General features: G+C 40.8%; 1 protein-coding gene across 4 annotated transcripts; it reads left to right on the top strand.

Annotated features, from left to right (window-relative positions):
* Nucleotides 1–19212: 19212 nt before the first annotated feature.
* SIKE1 (suppressor of IKBKE 1) lies at nt 19213–24459 on the top strand. Of its 4 annotated transcripts, none has more exons than XM_053457575.1 (6): nt 19213–19257; nt 19992–20155; nt 20556–20661; nt 21372–21514; nt 23819–23932; nt 24027–24459. In XM_053457575.1, exons 2-6 carry the CDS (start codon nt 19997–19999, stop codon nt 24126–24128), a joined length of 624 nt encoding a protein of 207 aa, XP_053313550.1. In that variant the 5' UTR covers nt 19213–19257; nt 19992–19996; the 3' UTR covers nt 24129–24459. The 4 variants fall into 4 exon arrangements, with proteins under 4 accessions (XP_053313550.1, XP_053313552.1, XP_053313551.1 ...); XM_053457577.1 differs by having other exon boundaries at nt 19221–19257; nt 19995–20155; XM_053457576.1 differs by having other exon boundaries at nt 19239–19272.
* The last annotated feature ends 2342 nt before the right edge of the window (nt 24460–26801 follow it).

The following is a 26801-nucleotide window of genomic DNA, read 5'->3' as shown; positions in this document are numbered from 1 at the left end:
CGTTAATTGGCGTCATTAAGAAAATAAAAGATAATAATAAAATAAAACATTACTTTTGCTGATGAAATATCCTAAATGTGTAGTACAATTAAGTCCCACTCTGTACGCAATAGCAAGATCAAAATAAATGACCTTTTCAGTACAATATGAAGAAATTGCCCCCCAAAAAATCCAGAACCTGTGGGTGGGTATCAGTGATTGGAATGTTTCCTGGGATTTCATTAAGGGTCAAAGGGCTAAAAGGAATTTTGGTTTTTCAACAGTTAAAGGAAATCATTCTAGAGACAGCTGGTTTATATCTCAAGAAATGTCCCATCCCTGCTTGATCCCAGCTCATATGTTTACTCCATCGCAGTAATTAGCTCTTATCGTGTCTCATTAATGAAACATAAACCACCTCGTTGGCTCATTAATAAGAATCTTTGACAAATGAATGTTAAACACGGGGATGGGCTTTTAACAAGCTTCCAGGGATTTAAGAGTTGTAAAAATGCTACTGTGCTGCCAGGCTTCAAATAGCAGAACGAGAGGAATTTGGAGGTCCAGGAACGTACATGTTTTATTTATATCATGGCGGAAGGACTATGGTAGGGTTGTATTATGGTGTTTGCAACCCTAGGGTGTGCTACAAATGCCTAAGTACTAATCTCCCAGAATGGTATTACTACATTGTCACACTTCTATAAGGTCACTTAAACTAACAGAGCCACCTGTAGAGAAAACACTCTTGGGGGTTAACGTTAAAGGGGCACTCCAGCCATCATATGCACTTAAATAATTGTTTCCTCCCTCTTGGAACTTCATGGATGGATTCTGCAGAGTCCTCCTCTATTTTTTGGCCTGTTTCACCGTTCCCCAGCTACTAGGCTCACATGAGATGTGTTCTACCAAGTACTTTAATATCTATTTTTACTGGTGAGGATGTGTCGCACAGTAAGCTGCATCTCTACTGGTCCTACGTACCCTTGCTGGTGCCCCAGGAACAAGTGAAGCGATCCACAATGGATGCTAACAATCTGTATTAAACCACTGCCATGGAATATAAAAATAATAGAATATGGGGAAAAGTAGTGAAGAACTGGTGCAGATGTAAATAAAAAATAAAAGTACAAAGTAAGCAGACTAAGACTGGGCCACTACAGTGCTGAAGTGTGCGGCCGTGCTTACATCATCAGGCGGCCGAATGCCTTAAAGTGCCAGGGCTGCCCGTCATCACCACTCCAGGCTTGTATGTAAGTGAACAAGGCATTGCCCAGTCCCATTAAAAATCAAAATGGTTCTATTCCATTTAAGCTCTGTTACTATCCAGCAACATTTGGGTGGGTTATGGGTGGTTTAGGTTCCCCGAAGGGCGTAATGTCACATAAGCCTTGTGCGGTAAATTGGTTTCCTGAATAGCTACAATATTTTGCCTTGCAGTACAGTACTAATAACCCAACCAATAGCAAGTAAAGCTCTAGTTATATCATATACCCAGTATTTTGGTGATTTTAGGGTATATTAGCATTATTAATATAGGGCTTATATTTTATTTTCAGATTATAATGATATTTGTGACATTTATAAAAACATTCAATGTTCAATGTTCAATGTGTTCAATGTCGACGATTTAAAAACAAACCATCGGTTTGTAACATTGAAAAAAACACAAGTGCATTTTTGGGATGGTTTCTTACAACTGGAATTAGACATACGTTCTCTTTGCCTCTCTGGCCTTTGTCCAGTAGAAGTTTATGTAAAGAGAATATATTGCCCAGATATAAACAAAAATTGTGTGGTGTCGTCAGTGTATCTTCCCAGTTTGTCAGACGTGGTTAATTAGTATGATTAATGAATTTGTGCATTATGCTCTCCATTAATCTAGCTGGCTTTTACTCATTATAGACCATTAACTATAATAATTTGTTTAAAACCATTCCAGTTTTTTAACTATATACAGTCTACTAAGGGATCAAACATCTCTATTGAAGTTTTTAAACTCGTATTCTGTAAGCAATTTAGTGGTAAAAATGCATACTGAATAGGTTTTCATCTTAATTATGATATATAATAAATGTATAATTATCCATTAAAAAAGAGGTCAACTATTGAATGAAATAAGTATTATTATAAAAATAAGTAGATGTGTTGCCGGAGAGAAGAAGGGCTTCTGTATGTTTTCAAATCACAATATAATATAAACCAGAAATTTTGTCTGAATGGGCACCTGACCATTACACCAACATGGACTTTTATGACATTGCATTCTAAATACATAGACATTAATAGGCAGTTGGTCCCCCCTTTGCATCTATAACAGCTTCTACTTCTTGTCCAACATCGGTGCCTGAGCTTACAATGTTCTATTGGATTCCCACAAAAACACGCCAACATCTTATGGAAAGCCTTCCCAGAAGAGTTTGATCATATAGTGAATATGTATTACTGTGTGGTCATACCTGGGAACTCTTAGGCTTGGGCTAAACAGAGATCTCCCTTATGGGATGTGGCCAGGACTACTCACTGACATCAGTTGGTGGTCCCGCTGACGTCACGGTCGGTCCCGCTGATGTTGATTGGCGTTCCCGCTGATGTACCCATTTAAGGATCGTGCCGGGACTCTGCTCCAGCGACTGGATATTTATTACAAATTCACTCAAATATTATTGCATTTGAGATCAAGCTCAAGTGCAAAATGTGTTTACACTGATCCATGGGGAGATCCTAGGTCCTGGGAGCAGAAAATCGCTACCTCTATGTTTTTTTTGTTTTTTTTTTTTTAAAAAAAAATCAGTAATAGCACTGGCAGTTAATTATATGGATGCTAGCAAAACATCAGCAAAACATTTAGCAAGCTTACATTTGATTGGTATACCTTGTATATATATATATATATATATATATATATATATATATATATATGTATATATATAAATTCCAAGGGTAGTAAGAATAGGTAGTAGATGCATTATAATGCTTTAGTTGGAAGGGTTTTCCATCACCTTTACCCGCCATAACTTTTGATATATATATATATATATATATATATATATATATATATATAAAGAACAATGTAAAATAGCATTAAAAATAAAATTATCACAAAACAGAACACCATTCTCATGTTTCTTTAAGATGCGTTACATGCATCAATCTTCAACTCCTGCCAAGCAGCTCACCCTCCTACTGACAAAATACAGTGGGTTGTCTCAAGGTATTAAAAGCATTAGAACATTAACCCATACTGACCCCATTTTTTACCGGCTGCACAAGAAGGGGTAAGTGGGTCTAATCAGCCAGATGTGTACAATGGAAGTATTTAGGTGAAAACGTTTGTAAAGCATTGTCATAAGGACAGAGAGAAATATGGGAAGGGAGATAAGACAGCTGTGATGAATCCTGTTTTCTAGTAATTGCTGCTATTCTGCTGGAAATGTGTCAGGTTAGTAGAATGCTACCAAATACCAAGCAGCTGTATCTGTGTACGTGTAAAAAAAAATGCCAAGATACATTATGCTGTATTACAAATGTACACACTGTTGGCAAACGGACACATTTCAGCTCATAAGTCTCACCCAATCAATTGACCAAATATATATCTGTCCCAAACATCTTTTGTAAAATTTTGTGAGTTTTCTTACGTCTACCTGGTGGTCTTTTAGTTGCCCCACCTCAAAAACACTGTGTAACCTGTAAAGGGGGCTAACCTGTAGGAATAGTAATGCCTTACCTGCCCTCAGGTAGATTTAGGCTGACCCCAAGAAGTTCCAGTAGCCCCCTTTGCTTGTGTGGATATACCCAAAAGAAAAAGCTTATCTAGGGTATGCATAGTGCTCTCTACTCCTTGTGACAAATCGCTAGCATAGTCGTGCATTTGCACATTGAGTAAAGAGAGTCCCCATTTGTGACTTGGAAGGCCAAGGTGGGAAACCTGAACTGAGAGTTCTTCACACCTGCATATTGCCGCTTTTAGTTCTATGGAAAAAGATTTTGGGGAAATCAGTAGGGATAGTTTGAAATTAGTAAAGAATGCAAGTAAGAATTTTTATTTTCACATCATCGACCCTCCTGAGAAAACGGTATGCTGGAAGGTCCACCGAGACCAGGCCACTTTGCTTGCATTTTATACCATTTTGTTATATTACCTGCCTACTTTTATACTGGTATTCGCTAAAGGGGGAATCTAGTCATTGTTAAAAAATAAAACTTCAACCTACAGTAGGTTGAAACTTCAACATTTAACAATGACTAGATCAGCCTTTATTATTGAAGCCATCTAGGTGCCCCTGTGTGGCCATATGTGTAACTGCAGCTTAAAATAAAACCAAACCTAAATTAGGCTAGTAGCCCAGGATTTCTCCCCCTCCTTTAATGAACATAATTACAATTTCAACCGAGAGAGTACTAAAGTACTCTGTCTAATATAAACCCTTATTGTTGATCCCTAAAAATCAAAGAGTAACATATATTAATACAGCATTAAAAAACCCTAGAGATGGTTGTGCGTGAAAATCCCAGTAGTTTCTTAAATATTCAGACCAGCCCATCTGGCACCAACAACCATGCCACGTTCAAAGTCACTTAAATTCCCTTTCTTCCCCATTCTGATGCTCGGTTTGAACTTCAGCAAGTTGTCTTCAGCAGCATGCCTAAATGCATTGAGCTGCCATGCAATTGACTGATCAGCTATTTGTGTTAACAAGCAATTGAACAGCCCATGATTAAGGGCCATAAGGCCAGCAGTGTTCAGTCTTGGGGGGAAAAAACTTTGAAAGCATACTACCAATGCCTGTACACGCATGTTAAGTTATTTCACATCCACGGAAAAACTCGGCAGCTTGTTTAAGTGAGCTACCTCTAATTTAGCTGATACAAGGGCATCAGTGAGAGCATTTGCATCTGATGAAAAAATAGGTAATCGGGCACACCGAAGTACCGGGCATGCTGCTTGCCTGAAGCTGAGCCTGTGTATTGTTCTAATGAGCCTTATTTACTACAAAACTAATACAATAATAAACAGCACATGTTAAAATAATAAACTTGATGAACTTTCAGCTCTTTTTTCTTTTATAGAAACCACTCACATCAAGAACAACTGGGCTCTACACACCACTACATTCTAACGGCAAAAAAAAAAAGTTTACTTATTTACTTGCTACTTTTGCTTAGCAAATTAGTAACATTGGAGGGAGTCAGCCCAAAGTGCCACATCAGCTTTAAGTGGAGGATGTTTACAGTAAAATGGATATTACAGATAAGATGATAGATCAACAGATCCCCTTCCAAACCTTATCAAGTGGGGTGTTTGCTCTGATAAGACATAATCACATTAGGTCAAGGATGCTACCAAGAACAAATAGTGTCCTGCCTATCAAGCCTATCCTAATGGGCTACTGGTCATCCAAAAGGCTGCTGCATTTTTAAGGCTATACTTACACGATGCAGCATAGAAACGAGACCTTAAAGTGCATCTGCCATTGAAAAGCAACAAGATGTGGCTTTGTAGGGTATCATTATATTATATACACTGTGCCAACCAATTGGCTAACAAATGTATACATGAAAAGTTATTAAAGAAATGGAATCAGGTCTGCCATTTTGCAGAATGCTGTGCATGTAACTGATCATAGATACACCCATGGAGCAGGGGACAGGCCTAGACTGACCATCGCCATGATCTCACCAATCTGCAGTTTCAGGAAAAAATTTCCTTTTGCTCTCATAAGTTCTCCTTTTTTTTCCTGTAAGTTAGTGCCCAACTGGTGGTATTTTTTTTCAGTGAATTTTTTTAAGAGCAAAAGTAGAGATGAGAAATTAATTTTTAGTTCACCAAGAGGGTGGTAGATAATTGGAAGAGCCTTCCAGCAGAAGTGGTTAATACAGTGAAGGAATTTAAATATTCATCTTCGCTGTTGGAATCCCTGATCAATGACACTACCAACAGAGAACTGGGAGGGTCTGTCAGGATTCTGTTGGGATCTCTGATCATGCCTCTTGAAGGCTGATTACAGGTACTGCGATCAGCATTGCAGAGCTATGGAGCCCTTCTACCCGATCACAGCATGCCCAGGACGGAGGAGATCATAGGGACAAACAATGTTTCTCTCAAATTCAAAAATATGAAGAAAAAAGTAACAAATAACATTTTGTATAAATGACAAAAAATATAATTATAGAGATACCAGTGATGTTGTCAAGAAATCACATGGATCCACAAGATAAAATAGAGATTTCAAGGCAACGCTACTCATGTGGAAGTGCAAAATAAAAAAAAATAATAATATAAATAGGGGGAGAAAATAAAATCTATAAAAAAGTGCCCCAATAACATGAACCCCTATTACTAGAAGTATTAGCCGTAGAAAATAACAAAAAATATATATTTTTCTACTAAATCCCTCAAAATACAAAACAGGGCTCTATGTTACAGAGCAATATAAAAATAGTTGGTTTTGTTGCAGATATTAAACTGTGGGATATTATTGTAATCAGGGGATGTTGCTGAACATAAAAGTAGTTATTGTTCAACAGTGACAATTACACTAGAAGAAATCCTAAGCAAAACTGCAAGCAAATGTTATTTTTTACTGTTTCATCATATGTTTTTAGTTATTAGCACTAATAATTGTGTTATCTATGGTTTCTAATGAAGAACCTACTTGGCATAAAAAAATATTGTATATATTTCCTTGTATATTATCAAGCAAAAAATAAGTATTGTCCCCTTTTCTTTAAAAAAAAAAAAGTTCTAGTTTTTTGCACATTATAATACATAGTAACATAGTAACATAGTTCATAAGGTTGAAAAAAGACCAAAGTCCATCAAGTTCAACCTATATACATATTGTGTCCCTACCGTGTTGATCCAGAGGAAGGCAAAAAACCCTTATGAAGCAGATGCCAATTGCCCCATACCAGGGGGAAAATTCCTTCCCGACTCCAAATATGGCAATCAGAATAAATCCCTGGATCAACGTTCTGTCCCTATTAATCTACTATCCATAACTTGTAATATTATTGCTTTCAAGAAACACGTCCAGGCTCCTTTTAAACTCTTTTATTGAGTTTACCATTACCACTTCCTCTGGCAGAGAGTTCCATAGTCTCACCGCTCTTACTGTAAAGAACCCCCGTCTGTGCTGGTGTAGAAACCTTCTTTCCTCCAGCCGTAGAGGATGTCCCCTTGTTATAGATACCGTCCTGGGTATAAATAGGTCCTGGGAGTGATCTCTGTACTGCCCCCTTATATATTTATACATAGTTATTAAGTCCCCCCTAAGCCGTCTTTTTTCCAAACTAAATAACCCTAATTCTGATAATCTTTCTGGGTACTGCAGTCCTTCCATTCCCCTTATTACTCTGGTTGCCCGTCTTTGAACCCTCTCCAGCTCCACTATATCTTTCTTGTACACTGGTGCCCAGTACTGTACACAGTATTCCATGTGTGGTCTGACTAGTGACTTGTACAATGGTAGAATTATTTCCTTGTCGTGGGCATCCATGCCCCTTTTGATGCACCCCATGATTTTATTTGCCTTAGCAGCAGCTGCCCGACACTGGTCGCTACAGGTAAATTTACTGTTAACCAAGACTCCTAAGTCCTTTTCCATCTCAGTCGTCCCCAGTGTTTTCCCATTTAATACATATTCCCAGCCTGGATTTTTCTTCCCCATGTGCATAACCTTACATTTATCTGTGTTGAACCTCATCTGCCACATCCCAGCCCAAGCCTCCAACCTATGCAGATCCATTTGTAATCGTGCACTGTCCTCTATTGTGTTAACCACGCTACAGAGCTTAGTATCGTCTGCAAAGATTGATACTTTACTATACAATCCCTCTACAAGGTCATTAATAAATATATTAAAAAGAATAGGACCCAAAACTGACCCCTGTGGTACCCCACTAGTAACAGTCACCCACTCAGAGTATGTACCATTAATAACCACCCTCTGTTTCCTATCACTGAGCCAGTTACTTACCCACATACACACATTCTCCCCCAGCCCAAGCATTCTCATTTTATGTACCAGCCTTTTATGTGGCACCGTATCAAATGCTTTGGAAAAATCAAGATATACGACATCCAGCGATTCTCCCCGATCCAGTCTAGAACTCACCTCCTCATAAAAGCTGATCAGGTTAGTTTGACAGGACCGATCCCTTGTAAACCCATGCTGATATGGAGTCATACATTTATTTTCATTGAGATACTCCAAAATAGCATCTCTTAGGAAACCCTCAAACAGTTTACATACAACAGAAGTTAAACTAACAGGCCTATAATTCCCCGGGTCACTTTTTGTCCCCTTTTTGAATATTGGCACAACATTTGCAATGCGCCAGTCCTGGGGAACAGACCCGGTCACTATAGAGTCCTTGAATATTAGAAATAGGGGTCTGTCTATTACATTACTTAACTCCCTTAGAACGCGGGGGTGAATGCCATCTGGACCTGGTGATTTGTCTATTTTGATTTTTTTTAGGCGGCACTGTACTTCTTCCTGGGTTAGACAGGCGACATGTACTGGGGCATTTATCTCATCCTGCTGTATATTACCTGGTATTTCATTTTCCTCTGTGAATACAGCAGAGAAGAATATATTTAATAGATTCGCTTTTTCCTGATCCCCGTCTATAACGTCTCCCTCATTACTTTTTAAGGGGCCGACGCTTTCATTTTTAACCTTTTTACTATTTATATAGTTAAAGAACATTTTGGGGTTTGTTTTACTCTCTTTGGCAATGAGTCTTTCTGTCGCCACTTTTGCTGCTTTTATCTGATTTTTACATATTTTATTTTTTTCCCGATAGCTTCTTAGTGCTTCCTCACTGCCTTCCTGTTTTAGTAGCTTAAATGCCTTTTTTTTGCCATTTATTGCCACCTTTACATTTTTATTTATCCACATTGGTTTTCTCTTGCTCCTGACACTTTTATTCCCATACGGTATGTACTTTTCACAGTGAGAATTTAAGATATTTTGAAAAATCTCCCATTTAGTATCTGTGCTTTTGTTTTTGAGGACATTTTCCCAATTTACAGTGTTAAGGGCTTCTCTTAGTTGATCAAACTTTGCCTTCCTAAAGTTCATAGTTCTTGTGGCTCCTCTAAGAGTTCCCTTATTGAACGACAAGTTATAATGTATTATATTGTGATCACTATTTCCTAGGTGCCCTCTGACCTGCACATTAGTTACTCTGTCAGGTCTGTTGGTTAATATTAAGTCCAGTAGAGCGCCCCCTCTGGTTGGGTCTTGTACCATTTGGGACAGATAATTATCTTTACTTATAGTCAGAAAGCGGTTTCCTTTATGAGATTCACAGGTCTCGGTTTCCCAGTTTATGTCGGGATAGTTAAAGTCCCCCATAATAACCACCTCATTGTGATTTGCTGCCTTGTTTATTTGCTTTAATAATTGATCTTCTGCTGCTTCAATTATATTTGGTGGCTTATAGCAAACCCCGATCAGTATTTTATTATTTTTCTTACCGTATATTTCTACCCATAATGACTCCACATCATCATTTCCCTCACATATATTCTCCCGCAGTGTGGCCTTTAGGCTGGACTTTACATAAAGGCAAACTCCTCCCCCTTTTCGTTTTTTTCGATCCTTCCTGAATAGACTATAACCCTGTATGTTAACCGCCCAGTCATAGCTATCATCCAACCATGTCTCTGTTATACCCACTATGTCATAATTTTCTGCAGACATTATTAACTCCAGTTTCAGACAGCTGCATGTTAGCCATTTTTATGTGTTTTAGCTGTATTGTTTTAGCCGAATTTAATAGACAAACACTCTGACTACTTATCATATTACCTTGTGGCAACAATCGAATAGCTCTGTCTCAGTTACCCAGCCTGATGCGCTGACTAGTGAAAGTCTACAGAGGAAATAATTTAATTGTACAAGCAGTACTTCATTATCACTGCCGTAAAGAGTGCGTAAGCACCAAGTCATCCAACATATCACATGGCTGGCAACAGTGGCAGCCTCCATGCCTGCCGGTAAATGAACTTTATTATTACACCACTTTAATCTAAATCAAACCTCTCCAAAACATCTACATTTATTGATGAACAAAAAACACAAGATATATGTAATAAAAAAAATGAGTTCCCGTCATTTTATTTCACAATAGGTCAGTAACATTTTACATGACAGACTGTCATGTTGCATTATCCGCCCCCCCCAAAAGAAAAATATGTACTGTTTAGGGTTTATTAACGTTTAAAGCTGCGCTAGCCTAGAAAATCATTAGGCATCCAAGTTTTGCAGTTTAGCACGTCACATAAGTTAAAGTCATCTCTGAATTTATCTGTACAGCTGTAAATATGGTCATGAAATCACAGCCAGAGTAGTAAAGCACAGGACAGAAGGCATACACAATGGGTTCCTAGGCTGAGCTCATAGGAGGTAAATATTAAAATTGATTCATTATCTAAATGTGAATCTGACAAAAATGGTGCACAAGTCATTTAAGGACAATGACCCCTTATTGTAGGTGGAGGAACTTGATGCTTGATGACTTTTAACCTACTTTGGAGACTATTAAGGATGGATATTACCATCAACACTATATCTAGGCCAATCCTTTTAAGTGTCATAACAATTATGACTTTTGAAGAAAATATTGCAGTATTTTCATATTTCAAATGGAAATTATCTGGAATCAATATCTACCACTAGAGGGCTACCAAACTATATACGGTATATTTTAATGCAGATCTTTACCAAAGTCTACATTTCACAGGAGAGGAGTCATCATTTCAGGGCAGAAAATTAATTGGATAATAATAGTTTTGCTACAGGCTGCTGATCTCATTTCCCAATGTGTACTTTTAAACTAAATATCTCCAGATTTAGTATATGAAGTTAGTTATGCTAAGAACCGAGACAGCAATGGTTTCCCTTTAATAGTAAAGTGGACCTCACAGCTAAGTAGAAAAGGCAGGAAAACTCTCCATGATGAAGAGAGAATGCCGGCAGAAGGTACCATCTTGTAGCTCATCCACCAGTTCTGTGTGCAAGTAGGGACACCTGCCCATTGTTACAGTATGTTAAGGCAGCTACATGTGCATCATCAGCCAACACCGCAGCAACGATGGAAACAGTGCTCCTGAAGAATTATTAACCTCCCATGCACTGCTGCATGTAGTCCTTGACTTCTTCAGTTTTGTATGTTTTCCTGCCTTTCCATATTAGCGGGGTAATGGGAAACATCAAGACTGTTCCCAGGTGGATACCCTGATTGACTCTATATAGTCTTTTTTAGAAGAGAAAGGGTTGTCTTCTGACAGCCTGATCTACCATCTGACTGTAGAAGCTGTCATAGCTGGCCCATCACTGCCAGAAAGATAAGGTAAAGATAAGTGCACAGTTGCACACTCTTGTGGTCGCCCTATGTATGACCAAACCTAACAACTAATCTTCAGCCTACAAATTGAATAATATAGAAGTACTTACAAAATACTTTCATTCTTTGTTGGTTAAGCTTTATGGCACATTAAACTGTCCCTTGAACTACACTATATGACCAAAAGTATGTGGACACCCTCCTCCCTCTAATTATTGAATTTAGATGTTTCAGCCACACCAGTGGCTAACAGGCGTATTAAATCAAGCACATGGTCCATACATGGTCAGTGATGTTAAACATGGCATTGCCAGTGGATGCCATAAGTTGGTTTGTTAAATTTCAGCCTTACTAGATCTACTCCAGTGCTTTTATTGTATTATTGTGAAGTGGAAGCCTCTAGGAGTAACAATAGTTCAGCCACAACGCAGTAAACCACCCACACTCACAGAGTGGGGCCGCTGAATGGTGAAAAGGGAGGGAGAGGGGGTAGATAGTGAGAAGGGAGGGAAAGGGGGTAGATAGTGAGAAGAGGGATATGGGTAGATAGTGAGAAGAGGGAGAGCAGGTAGAAAGTGAGAAAAGGGAGAAGAGGTAGCTAGTGAGAAAGGGGGTGGTAAGAATATTGAAATAAATAAACAGTGAGAATGAGTGAGAGAATGCATGTATTCATGTGTGGATGAATTGTATGAATGAGTGAGAGTATGAATGAATTAATGTGTGGATGAATTGTCTGAATGAGTTAAATAATAAATTTGTGAGAATGCATTAATGAGTTAGAGTATGAATTAATGTGTGGATGAATTGTCTGAATGAGTGAGAAAATGAATGAATTAATGCGTGGATTAATTGTCTGAATTAGTTAATTAATGAATTTGTCAGAATGCATTAATGAATATGTGTAAATGATTGCGATAATAAATGATTGTGTGAATGAATTATGTAAATGATGCATAATTGATTTGTGAAAAGGCAAAGATGGCACAGGCCGGGCTGTTTATGGGACAAAGATGGAACAGGCTGGGCTGTTTGGGGACAAAGATAGCAAGTCCTATGTGTGTTCTCTGGGTGCTGGTCAGGTTCTATGTGGGCAGTGTGGATGCCAGGGCTGGCTTTGGGGTGGAACCTGTGATATATTCCTGTAATTTAAGGGTTTTTATCTATAGCTTTAATGCTGAGTTTTTATGTGAATTCCAATTGATCTATACCTGCAAAGCTGGGTTTGTGTGTTATTCTGTTGATCAATGCTGAGTTCAAATGTGAATTTCAGTTGTTCAATACATGAAAAGCTGGGTTTGTATGTTAATGTGTTGATGTATACCTGCTATGCTATGTTTCCATACATTATTTATGTATACCTGCAAATATAGGGTTTGTATGTCTTATTCAGTTGATCTATACATGCAAGTGCTGTTTTATGTTGTTTATTTGTTCTATACCTGAACAACAGGGAGTAAGTAAAAGAGAGGTGTGGTTTAGTGAATGGGGGGGGACAAAGGGACTAAGGGGATGATTATGGGGAGAGGACTTCTCAACGTCACGGTAGGGTCAGAAGGAGGGAAGACTGCTCTGACTCTCATAGTCTTCCCCTAATCTGCGGTCCGAGTGGCAAATATTATTTTTGGGTGCAGGAGAGGAGGGAGTGATTGCATGCTAGTAGCATGGAGCGGGGCCCAAGGAAATGCTTGTATAGGGTACAATTTCTTCAATACAAAATGTATTGGCAGCAGGGGCTAATTTTAAAGAATGAAAACTGCCAGTTCAGCTGTTATTTTGAAATCATATTTCAGTCATGGTCTCTACTTCAAAGAGATAAGTACCGTATTTGCTCGATTATAAGACAAGGTTTTTTCCAGAGCAAATGCTCTGAAAAATACCCCTCGTCTTATAATCGGGGTCGTCTTATAATCAGACCTCAAATAGGTCTGACTATGAGACTAAGATCCAGATCCCCCGCAGCGATGCAGGGGGCCTGGATCCTCCTGTGTTATGCCCCCCCCCAACTTACCGGTGCATCTGAGTCCCCGGTGCTTAGTCTGGGCGGCGTGTAGAGCTTAGAGCTCTACACGCCGCTCGGACTAAGCACCGGGGACTCAGATGCAGGGGACCTGGATCCTTCTGTGTTATTCCCCCCCCCCAACTTACCGGTGCTTCTGAGTCCCCAGTGCTTAGACCGGGCAGCGTATAGAGCTCTACGCGATTCGCGTAGACAACTTCCGCTGCAGCTTTTTGTTTTTTTCCTAGATTAATATTCAGATTTTGGGGGGTCGTCTTATAATCAGAGTCGTCTTATAATCGAGCAAAGGTACATATTATGCAGTTCAAAATGCATGTCTAACACACATATATATATATATATATATATATACCGTAATATATACACCTGTGTGTGTAATCTCATGCGCTTCATAGTGTGCTCCTGAATGGCAAAAATGAAATGATGAGAGCAAAACTCTCCCAACACTAAACAGGTTAACTACACACTGTTATTATGTTTCACTGTTGGAAGGTGTAGTTAATCCTGGAGTACACAACATGTGTAGTTAACCTTTTCAATGCTGGAGTGAAAACTGCCTGTGTATGTATTTAATCTCTTTGTTACTGGAGAGCAAACGTTTTGTGAGTGTGATAGCATAATGTAAAACAGCATGCCATATCGATGAGTGGCTGCGATAGTTCTTTTTTAATTTGGCAACTATAAATGAAACTGAGAGACAAACATTAGGGCCTGCTCTTGGAAATGCATATGCCTCTGATCAGAACCTGGGATCCTTGCTTTTCAGGAATAGGGACTAATCCAAGGTAACCTACAGGATGTCATATTGTATCTACATATATCATTCTTTCAGAACCACAAATATTTAAACATATATTTAAAAGGGCCAATTAATTTTTAAAGGATCAGAATCACTGATGCCAGCAAAACAAGGCATTGAGTAACACAAAAAAATATGTAGGGGACATGTGTGATCGCTTCCGTCTCTCCCCGAGAGCAACATCCAATGATGTTCCTTGGCATATTCACTGGCAAGGAAGACTTCCTTGTCATTGATCACTGCAAAGCAGCACTCTTTGTTGCTGTCTTGAAGCAGCCAATAAGTGTCAGAAAAGCCCTACCATACCCGCAGAGCCAGACCTGGGGCTGACTGGCAGTAAATAGATCATGTGGCATTAAAGTCCATATGTTGGCTGCAAAGCTCTGCTAGGGTGCCCCGTCATGCCAGTGCTTGGCATAATAACTTGGCAGGGCAAAGCATCTCTGGAGAGCATCTCTTTGATAAACTAGTGACCAATGGCCAAACAAGGTTTGAATAAAATGGGCAGACTGTAAACAGGGCCGGACTGGCCCACCGGGATACCGGGAAATTTCCCGGTGGGCCGGAAGGTCCGTGGGCTGGGCGGCCATGAAGACAGCCGCTGAGCTGCCCCCCAGGCTGCCCGAAATTTAATCAAAGCGGCCGCTGGGTGCTGATGCGGCCGGCCGGCATCAGCACCCAGCAGCCGTATGCGATGGCCGTCTAGTGATGGGAGCAGTGTGAGGGGTGAAAGCGCCGCCCCCTCGCACTGACCTTTCACCCCTCACGCTGCTCCCATCACTATGCGGCCGTCAGATTGCTGGGAATGTAATCTGAACGGCCGGTGCGTGCTGATGCCGCCGGCCGCCTCTGCTTTAATACTTTTTTTTTTACTTTATATGGCAAGCCGATCCAGTTTACCATATAAATAAAAAAAAAAAAAGTGTTAAAGTAGCTCCGGCCGGCGGCATCAGCACGCACCGGCCGTTCAGATTACATTCCCAGCAGTCTGATGGCTGCATAGTGATGGGAGCAGCGTGAGGTGGAAGCTCCGCCCCCTCGCGCTCAGACTGCTGCAGCACCGGATGTCAGGTCAGTGGCATCCTGTCAGCATAGAGGAGAACAGTGTGGAGCTACCAGGAAGTCAAGAGAAGTAGAAGGTGAGTAAAATAATGTATTTTTTTGTACTGTATGTTTTTTGTATTTGTTAAAAACAAAAAAAATCGGCATGTGTGTGTATGTAAGTGTGTCCCCCTATATGCCACTCTGCCTCCAGAAATGCCTTATACCCCCCTATATGCCACTCTGTCCCATGATATGCCTTTTAACCCCCTATATGCCAGAGTTGCATATAGGGGTATAAGGCATTTCTGGATGCAGAGTGACATATAGGGGGTCAAAAGGCATATCTGGAGGCAGAGTGGCATAAAGGGGGTTAAAAGGTATATCATGGGGCAGAGGAACATATAGGAGGGTATAAAGCATATCGGGGAGGCAGAGTGGCATATAGGGGGCATAAGGCTTTTCTGGAGGCAGAGTGCCCCATGAAATGCCTTTTAACCCCCTTCATGCCACTCTGCCTCCAGAAATGCCTTATACCCCTATATGCAACTCTGGCATATAGGGGGTTAGAAGGCATATCATGGGACAGAGTGGCATATAGGAGGGTTGAGGCATATCAGGGAGGCAGAGTGGCATATATGGGGGTATAAGGCTTTTCTGGAGGCAGAGTGCCCCATGATATGCCTTTTCACCCCCTTTATGCCACTCTGCCTCCAGAAATGCCTTATACCCCCCTATATGCCACTCTGTCCCATGATATGCCTTTTAACCCCCTATATGCCAGAGTGGCATATAGGGGTATAAGGCATTTCTGGATGCAGAGTGACATATAGGGGGTCAACGGCATATCTGGAGGCATAGTGGCATAATGGGAGTTAAAAGGGATGTCATGGGGCAGAGGGGCATATAGGAGGGTATAAAGCATATTGGGGAGGCAGAGTGGCATATAGGGGGCATAAGGCTTTTCTGGAGGCAGAGTGCCCCATGAAATGCCTTTTAACCCCCTTTATGCCACTCTGCCTCCAGAAATGCCTTATACCCCCCTATATGCCACTCTGTCCCATGATATGCCTTTTAACCCCCTATATGGCAGAGTGGCATATAGGAGGTTAGAAGGCATATCATGGGACAGAGTGGCATATAGGGTATAAGGCATTTCTGGATGCAGAGTGACATATAGGGGGTCAAAAGGCATATCTGGAGGTGGAGTGGCAAAAAGGGGGTTAAAAGGCATATCACGGGGCAGAGGGGCATATAGGAGGGTTGAGGCATATCAGGGAGGCAGAGTGGCATATGGGGGGTATAAGGCATTTCTGGAGGCAGAGTGACATAGGGAGTAAAAGGCATTTCTGGAGGTAGAGTGGCATATAGGGGATTAAAAGGCATATTATGGGGCAGAGTGGCATATAGGAGGGTATAAAGCATATCAGGGAGGCAGAGTGGCATATAGGGGGCATAAGGCTTTTCTGGAGGCAGAGTGCCCCATGATATGCCTTTTAACCCCCTTCATGCCACTCTGCCTCCATGAATGCTTTATGCCCACTATATGCCACTCTGTCCCATGATATGCCTTTTAACCCCCTATATGGCAGAGTGGCATATAGGGGGTTAGAAGGCATATCATGGGACAGAGTGGCATATAGGGGGTATAAGGCTTTTCTGGAGGCAGAGTGCCCCATGAAATGCCTTTTAACCCCCTTTATGCCACTCTGCCTCCAGAAATGCCTTATAACCCCTATATGCCACTCTGTCCCATGATATGCCTTTTAACCCCCTATATGGCAGAGTGGCATATAGGAGGTTAGAAGGCATATCATGGGACAGAGTGGCATATAGGGTATAAGGCATTTCTGGATGCAGAGTGACATATAGGGGGTCAAAAGGCATATCTGGAGGTGGAGTGGCAAAAAGGGGGTTAAAAGGCATATCACGGGGCAGAGGGGCATATAGGAGGGTTGAGGCATATCAGGGAGGCAGAGTGGCATATGGGGGGTATAAGGCATTTCTGGAGGCAGAGTGACATAGGGAGTAAAAGGCATTTCTGGAGGTAGAGTGGCATATAGGGGATTAAAAGGCATATTATGCGGCAGAGTGGCATATAGGAGGGTATAAAGCATATCAGGGAGGCAGAGTGGCATATAGGGGGCATAAGGCTTTTCTGGAGGCAGAGTCCCCCATGATATGCCTTTTAACCCCCTTCATGCCACTCTGCCTCCATGAATGCCTTATGCCCACTATATGCCACTCTGTCCCATGATATGCCTTTTAACCCCCTATATGGCAGAGTGGCATATAGGGGGTTAGAAGGCATATCATGGGACAGAGTGGCATATAGGGGGTATAAGGCTTTTCTGGAGGCAGAGTGCCCCATGAAATGCCTTTTGACCCCCTTTATGCCACTCTGCCTCCAGAAATGCCTTATACCCCCTATATGCCACTCTGTCCCATGATATGCCTTTTAACCCCCTATATGGCAGAGTGGCATATAGGAGGTTAGAAGGCATATCATGGGACAGAGTGGCATATAGGGTATAAGGCATTTCTGGATGCAGAGTGACATATAGGGGGTCAAAAGGCATATCTGGAGGTGGAGTGGCAAAAAGGGGGTTAAAAGGCATATCACGGGGCAGAGGGGCATATAGGAGGGTTGAGGCATATCAGGGAGGCAGAGTGGCATATGGGGGGTATAAGGCATTTCTGGAGGCAGAGTGACATAGGGAGTAAAAGGCATTTCTGGAGGTAGAGTGGCATATAGGGGATTAAAAGGCATATTATGGGGCAGAGTGGCATATAGGAGGGTATAAAGCATATCAGGGAGGCAGAGTGGCATATAGGGGGCATAAGGCTTTTCTGGAGGCAGAGTGCCCCATGATATGCCTTTTAACCCCCTTCATGCCACTCTGCCTCCATGAATGCCTTATGCCCACTATATGCCACTCTGTCCCATGATATGCCTTTTAACCCCCTATATGGCAGAGTGGCATATAGGGGGTTAGAAGGCATATCATGGGACAGAGTGGCATATAGGGGGTATAAGGCATTTCTGGAGGCAGAGTGGCATATAGGGGGTTAGAAGGCATATCAGGGGGCAGAGTAGCAAGCCTGGGGGCAGAGGTGCATAACTCGGGGGTAGGTTGTCAAATGAAAGGAAATAAAAACCAAACATGTCTCAATCATAGCTTTTATTAAATATGGAAAAAAATAGTCTACATGAATTAATAAAGAAATAAAAGTTTCTTACCAGAATATCGTGAAGAATAATGTGATCAGTGTTTTGTTCCACTGAATAAAATGGAACTCTTTCATCTAAAAATGTTCGCAGTAGTAAATGTTTTGATCCCATTCTGTGTAATGTATTTCATTTATTAGGGCCTTTTAACACTTTTGCTTTCTGGCATTTTAATACAAATAATGAGATAAAAAGAATGGCACATAGTGTGACTCGGGTGTGTATAAGGGGTGCGTGTGGGTATAAGAGCTTCACCGTGAGATAAACTATATGGGGCTGGTCTCCAAATTTTTCCAGGGCTGCTTTTCAGTCCCAGTCCAGCCCTGACTGTAAAGGTTATCAGCTGCTATCAAGTTCTATGTCTGTATGTAGCGCGGAATCAATACGTAACAAGATATTTCTTCATATTCTAACTTGCTACTTTATTTAGCTCTGCTACGTCACAGTCTCATTAAAAGTATTGAAAGCCACGCCCTTAACCACACGCCCTAAAAGAACAGTGTCCTTATTTGCCCGATTGAAATATCTGAAGTATGGATTCTCGTAATGTAAACCAACAACCCGCTCGGCAATCCGTCTTGCCTGAGACACACATGTACGTGCGGTCATGCGGAAAGACACCTGCGCCGGATTTCCCTTGGCGCCTATTGAGAACGAAAAGTTCAGCTAAAGAAGTAAAATAGACTGTGCCTTTAAGATTCGCCCCCTACGCGACGCCGCGCTGTTCGCTTTAACCAATCAGAGAAGACAGCTCAGGGTAAAGATATTTACGTTGCTGGCTTCCGGTTGGAAGAGGCGGAAGTGCGGGTCCTGGCTTGTTGTGTGGGATAGGTAAGGCATTGACAGGTAACAGACTGAGGTGAGGGCGGTTTGCTTTCAGACGTTATAAGGAGCTGCGCCAGGCATAAATAAACTGCCCTACTGTATGTCTGACGAGACGCAGGTTCTCGTTAATTTAACGTTACGTCGGCCACATGTCATGTAGTACTCACTCGTGAACACTGTGGGGAGGTTATACAACAGTGTTTTTGCGTTAGGGTGCTGGGTGTCTGTGGCCAGCTAATCATATATGGGAGCTGAAGGGTGTACATAATCATGGTACATACCAATCATGGTGGACATACCGGTATATGTCTATAAGTACTTAATAAGTTTATATTTTCTGCTACTTCTCTCTGTAGAGCCTTTCTTCTAAAGTTATTTTATATACACCTTTTTTGATTATGTTGTATGGTGCTTATTTATCAGATGTGTGCTGTGAGGAAACTTGCTTTTAGATTTAATAGGATCCTTGTGGCTTGTTTATGCTTTTAGATTATACATAGCCCTCTGTGTAAGTACATTGCATGTCACATGGTGCTAAAAAAAAAATCTATTAACATTTTTTCAGCTGTTGAAGGATACAGTGAAGCAGTCAGTTTAGTTTCTGTTAATTGTAATTTCTGTTAATTGTAATCTCATTTCTATTTATGTGTATAGTGACATTCACTATGAATGTTAATTTTCTTCCCCACGTTGTCACAGTTTGTGAATATTTTATTGTGATGTTACCAATCTGTTTTTAGTAGCCATGACTTGCACCATAGACAAGATTCTTCAAGATGCCAAAACGCTGTTGGAGAGGCTGAAAGACCACGACAATGCTGCAGAGTCTCTAATTGACCAATCAAGCGCTCTTAAGAAACGCGTGGAAACCATGAAGGAGGTTGGAGCGGCGCTGCCAGAGAAGGTACATTAATCTTTTTTTTTTTATAGCAGGGGCATGGAGTCTACATCTGTTCACGCAAAGATGCCTGTCTGGGCAGATATAAGTTAAATTATTGTTAAGCACATAGCTGGTCTGCTTAATGTACCGTTCTGGTTTTTCCACTGATAGAAAAATAAGCTTGCATTGATGTGTATGTTAAGAGAAACGTAGGACTGTATACATATAAGGCTTGTCATCTGGCATCTAACTGTATGTAGTATTTCTCCCTGTAATGTGTTTGTTATCATTTACAAGGTGGGGAATCGAAATTCCTTTGTGATATTAAAGAAGCTGGTATGGTTGCATAAACCGACATGTTTTCGTGATCCTAGTCATACTGTACTTTTGCTGAATTTTATTGATTTATTTTTTTGTGTTGAAGTGTCAGGAAGACTTTGCAGAATTAAAGGACACCACTAAGTACAAACCTCATGTGCTCTTATGTCAGGAAAACACACAAATCAGGGACCTACAACAAGAAAACAAAGGTACAGGTTGTAATTGGGATAAAAATTGTAGCAAATCGTTATTATCTGTTATCGACAACAGAGAAAGTAATTTTAGGGATGTGGAAAAAAAAAAGTAAATGTTTTAATGTTTGCTTTTATTTTTAACATGAAGTAATTCTGTATATCCTGTATCCTGTCAGACGAGCCCCCTGCTGGCGACCAATAGAATCGCTTGTAAAGACCTTCTACTCCTGATGCCAAAACTGGGCCTGGGGAGGTTCCAGTAGTAAATGGTCCGTGCGAGCGACTCTATTGGCCACCGTCAGGGAGCTCCTCAGACAGAGGAGCTCCCTGCCAGCAACCAAACGAGTCGCTCGTACAGACCTTTAACTCCTGATGGAGAAACTCTGCCTAGGGAGACTACTGGTCTCCCCGCTTCAGGAGTTAAAGGTCCATATGAGCGACCAATAAAGTCACTCGTGCAGACCTTTAACTCCTGATGACGGAACTTGGTCTTGGGAGGTTCCAGGAGTTAAAGGTCCGTGAGAGCGACTCCATTGGTTGCCTGCAGAGGCCTCCTTTGGCAGCTGCCCTTTATGTTAAGAGGACTTGTGAATTTGAGAATAGGGGAGATATGACTGAAACTTTAAATATCATCTGAAAATAAAAACATGATTGAAGAAAAAAAAAAACTGGCTCCTATATCCAAACCAAATGTGTCAATGCCCAATGTAACTTATTTATTGCAGAGTTGTGGCTGTCTTTGGAAGAGCATCAGTATGCTTTGGAGCTTATTATGAGCAAGTACAGGAGGCAAATGCTGCAATTAATAGCCAACAAGAAGCCTACGCCGACGGAGCCAGTTCTGGAAGCTCATGAAATCTATTCTACTGTAAGTCTTGTATGCCATCACATTGGTAGTGCTTTCCGATTGTTACGTTAGGAAGCGTATGAGAGGAGTTTTCTTCCAGCAAATTGGTAAACATGTAAAGGAACTCTGAAAGTATCATTGGTCTTAAGGGAACGGACATGCCCAATACCTTTTTATTTATTTTTTAAATGTAAGTTATTTCTACATTTCCTGCATCCACCATAAAGAGTGTGAAACTCTGATGTTTGAAGAGATCAGTCCGTGTTTAAATGGTATCTGTGCAGAAAACATGATAGGATACCACTTTTATCAATCATAAAATCAGCCACATGAGGAAAATATTCATGCTACCAGTGGTTGTACATGTCCGGACACCCAGCACTTGATTTGGAACAGGGCCTTCCTCAACCTTTGTTTCTGTAAGTCCAAACTGTTTTGCGATGCATTGTCCGTTATGTCCTATTTGTTTCACACTGAAATCCTGTTTACCCATCCTTATTCTTCTTCTTTTGCCAATGAATCTAAAAAATATATTTCTATCTAATCTATTTCAACCAGAAATGGGGTTGCACCAAAAGGATCATATGGTAGAGTGTCTACCATACTCACTTCCTGTTGGATGAATGCTGATCTGTGTTACAGATCGCCAGCATCTACATACTGTATATTCTGCAGTCTTGCACAGTGTTGTTAACAATCTTAGGTATAGTCGCAAACCAGACTTTCTGCATGGAACAAATATACCCAAAAAGAGTGGGTCAACACTAGCAATTAGAGACTCGAGCAAGTGGAAACCACAACTCTCTCAGGGGCAGAGTGGCATATCTGGGGGGCAGATGTGCATAACTGGGGTCAGGTTGGCAAATAAACGGAAATAAAAACAAAAAATGCATTTTTTTCACTCATAGTTTTTATTAACTATGAAACATAGTTTACATGTGAATTAATATTTACTAGTAAAACTTTTCTTAAAGGGTAGTCTTTTATATTCAGGCTTTTTCTAAATTAGTATTCAAACTTTGGGGGGTCGTCTTATAATCGAGCAAATACGGTATTTACTGCTGGTCAGATACAGTGCTGGTTTGGTGAATGCTGCGGGTGGGGGTCTGTTGAAACCCGTTGATTTTGATGGGAGTGTTTTCCTGCCATTGATTAGCATCCAATCAGAGGCAAGAAATGGCAGACCATGGAGTAGAAAGGCTACGGGCTGTAGCTTCTATGTTTTTATTGGGTTTTTTCCCCCCTTCATTTTGAAGAAAACTTTTTATTCTTCATTAAAGGGTTTCTTCTGGACATTAAACTATACCTTTACATTGATCAGTGCTGTTTACCTAATGATGTATCCGCTTTGTGTTTTGTAATTAAAACATATCTGAATAGTTAATTTCAAGCAGATTCCTTGATTGTAGATGAAAGCCTATACAATAATATTTGCAGTGATTATCTGCCTTTTAGGTTTCCTGTATTCCGCTATAATTACAGATGCTGTCTCTGAACTCTAAGAAGTATCATGGTAACAGTTCAACGCAAGCATCTGTGCAATGTCTGGGGTGTTTGCGCTTATCAGTTTGTAGAGATTCTCTATAAACACAGATCTCTGCAGCTAGAGGGCCAACTACTGTAAAACAAGTCCTTAGGATTATCTAGAAGCCCAAATGCTTAACCGCTTCAGTGCCAGACAAGATCTTTTTACAATTTTACATTTATTATTTAAAGCTGTATTAAACACTGTCTAATGTTTTGTTGTACTAGCCTACAACAGATAAAAATAAATGTACAAGAACACAATTACAGTGCACATAATGTTCATATCTATTTACATATCTGGAATTTACTGCACACATGAAAACTAAAAGGGTATTCTAAGCAGAATGTCCCTATCTGGATAAATAAAAACGTATAAAAAAAATGTTTTATAGCAATTATTTTTATTTTTTATTTTAACAAAAGGAGTAGTGATGTGTAAAATCCCAGCAATTTTAATAACAATTGAAATCTGGAAGTGTTATGACTAGTACCAGCTGGAATCCTTTAAATTGTTGTTTTAAATCCTGATACTGTTGATTATTCATGTATATTGCTATAGTATTAATGGGTCAACACAAAAGCTGTTGCTTACTAGTTTTATACTCAAGATGACCCCCCCCCATTTCCTCTATATAAGTAGCATCCCTCCTGTTTTTTGGGTTAAAAATATGGATTTGGAGTAGCACAAATTTACATTTGGGGCTTATGTACTAAACGGCCAGTTGAAACAGTTTGCTGGTTTTACAACTTATAGCTTTTCTGTGTTGTATACCAAAAGCACCATTTATTTTTGTACAGGAAATAGAGGGTCAGATTGACAGAATCTGTGCGATGGGGGAAGTAATGAGAAAAGCCGTAGAGGTGGATGAAGACCAAGCCTATACGATTCGAGAGAGACTTGCTCAATTAGAGGTAAAAGAAAACAAAAGCTTATGACTGTGTTTACAACATTGTATGTTTCATCCCATTCCTAAATTTTATGTTTATATTTTATATCTTTGTACAGCTAGAAAACAAGGAGCTTCGGGAAATACTTTCTGTGAGTAAGGAGTCTCTGCATTCATCAAAACAGGAGTCTGAGTGGAACGCATCAGAGAAAACACAGTGATCGTCTACCTTGCTGCGAAAGCCTAGGCCACTATTAGAGTATTCAATTGAGTCTAATTTATGATGTTTAGGGGCCATAATTTGACTTGTAAAAAATGTTAGTTTGGGGCGATATCACTGCCCCAGAAGCACAGATTGATGGTTGTGCATGGGCTTTGGATATGTGGAGCACATCTGTTTTATAGGTGTGGTGCCGCAAAACATTGAAGATAGAGTATGTTTAATAGAAACTATTTAATTTCTAAAGAGATCTCAGTGGTAAATTCTTTATTTAAATATAGATAGATATATCTAAATAAAAGGAACTATGTGTTTTTAAGTGACCTGTACAAGCTTTTTCATATATATTTATATATATATAGATGTATGTATTGTCACAACAGATAAAATAAGAGTTAATGTTCACTTCATCGATGCTTGTATATTTAAAGGCAGTCTGCAATCGAGAGAAATTCTATCTTTTTTGAAAACCACATGATCCCACCAGTACTAACTAAATGCTAATAACTTCGCTAAAAGGTGCTTGGTGACAATCTCCCTAAATAAATATCCATATAAAATCATAAAAATACCAGGAAGAGACGTAAATATAGCCACATTGTTTCAAGGAAAGGTTAGCACATATAAATCTGTTATCATATAGACCTGGCTCATCAATGGAACCTTTTAAAGAGGGAACATAGGGAAAAAACTAATATTCCATAACTGTACCACAAATAAGTTGTGCTTACATGGATAACAAGGTCCAGCTTAAATTCCCTGATCGGACCAGAAATACACCGACTTCCCTTCAAACCTCTATAACTGATTATGTTGACAATCTTCAACTACCACCCACAATTTTCTTCTGAAGTGTAGCAGCATTTGGGATTGCATCTCCACCAAATATGATGATGTCTGCATCCCTCCTCCGGGGATCTTTGCTGATTCATTCCAAGATAGATTTATAGCCACGCATAGGACTTTGGAACAAACTGTACAAATGTATTGAATAGGTGTCTTGTTTTTTTTTTGACAAAAGGTAAAATTACAGAACATGTCAATCAATGTTATATTATACCCATGGTAACAAATTAAAATTTTGGTGGGGGTTAGCATGCTGAAGAATAACACATCAGACAGGGTGTGGTTTATTCTTTTTCACTGTACATTTCATCTTTATTATGGTATATATGTTGCAGTTGAGGTGAATGATGTAAAAATGCCCGGAGATCACAAAAAATAAATAAATATGGGGATATCTTGCCTACAGTCAAGCATGGTGGTGGGAGTGTCATGGTCTGGGCCTGCATAAGTGCTGCCAGCACTGGGGAGCTACAGTTCATTGAGGGAACCATGAATTCCAACTTGTACTGTGACATACTGAAGCAGAGCATGATCCCCTCCCTTCGGCGACTGGGCCGCAGGGCAGTATTCCAACATGATAAAGACCCCAAGACGACCACTGCATTGCTAAAGAAGCTAAAGGTAAAGGTGATGGATTGGCCAAGCATATATCCAGACCTAAACCCTATTCAGCATCTGTGGGCCATCCTCAAATGCCGAAAACTTTTTCATGTGCCACCACTCTGTGCCCCTCTCCTTCTCTCCCTGCCGCCTGGGTGCTGTGCCCCCCGTGCACCCGCCTCGGCACGACCCTAGCCTTGGTGATGGGATCCACAGCTCGCACACCCCAAAGGGCGGCCCTGACTATATGTCATAAACCTGGGTTGCAAAGATCCATCTGTTTTACTTATTGTTATGTGGTTTCTGTTTTCCCCTTTATATCCCATCCCTGTAACGCTGGAGCCAGGTTCACACATACTCCTTTTGCTTGGCCAGGTCCTGACCATAATCCTCTGGAACTATTTCTCGGCTAGGGCCTGAGCACTTGCCCGCTGACTTTAACCCGTCATAACCCAGACCCCATTGACCCCATCAGGGCACTCTTTTGTAGAGTAAACCCATATGTGGTGGGGTACAGACAAGGGGTGGTTCGGTGAGGGAGCCGCCTATGGAACCCCAGTTTTTATGAATTCCAGGAGAGGGGGGTTCAGCCGGCGTGGTCATGGAGCGCACGCCCGACTCTATGGCTGTCCGTCCTGTCCGCTCAGGCTGCCATCAGCGGATCGTGTTCCTTTTTGGACAGAATATTCTAGGTACCCCAAGCTATCCATTAGTACCCCAGGCTCGCTGCTCCCTCGGGAAAACATCGGTTTGGGGTTATACAGACATTGCGGAGCTTGGTGGCCTGAGTATGGTGCCTGGCTGTCTGGGCAGGGTATTGTTGTGTTAATGTGATTATGTCCTTTCATTGTTATAGTGGTGTATAAAAGGATGTGTGTTTCTCTATAAACTGGTGTTGCTGTTCACCCTGGCATTAGTCTCGTTTAATGATTAAGGGACTGGCTATATCACTCACTGTCCTTTTCAGGACAATTACAGCACCGTATTTGGCTACGTCTTGGCAGGCTACGGTGCTGCTACACCGAGGATACAGAGCTGGTTCCCAATCCCTTCCTTGCAATATCGTCTGACGAGTGTACCCAGTCTGAGTAAAGGGCGTCCCATCACACTATATATGTTAAGATCCTTTAATCTGTCCTGGTAAATTTTATCCTGTAATCCATGAACCATTTTAGTAGCTCTTCTCTGAACTTTCTCCAACATATCGATATCCTTCTTGAGATACTTT

The sequence above is a fragment of the Spea bombifrons genome, chromosome 2 (genome assembly GCF_027358695.1).
Source record: "Spea bombifrons isolate aSpeBom1 chromosome 2, aSpeBom1.2.pri, whole genome shotgun sequence".
In the NCBI taxonomy this organism is placed as follows: domain Eukaryota; kingdom Metazoa; phylum Chordata; class Amphibia; order Anura; family Pelobatidae; genus Spea; species Spea bombifrons.
This window is presented reverse-complemented; position numbering and strand designations above follow the sequence as displayed.

What these genes read in the sequence shown, in the direction of transcription:
- SIKE1 (XM_053457574.1), top strand. An exon ending in GAGCGGCGCTGCCAGAGAAG is followed by an intron (nt 20,156 to 20,555) that starts GTACATTAATCT and finishes TTTGTGTTGAAG; the next exon opens with TGTCAGGAAGACTTTGCAGA. An exon ending in AGAGACTTGCTCAATTAGAG is followed by an intron (nt 23,933 to 24,026) that starts GTAAAAGAAAAC and finishes ATCTTTGTACAG; the next exon opens with CTAGAAAACAAGGAGCTTCG.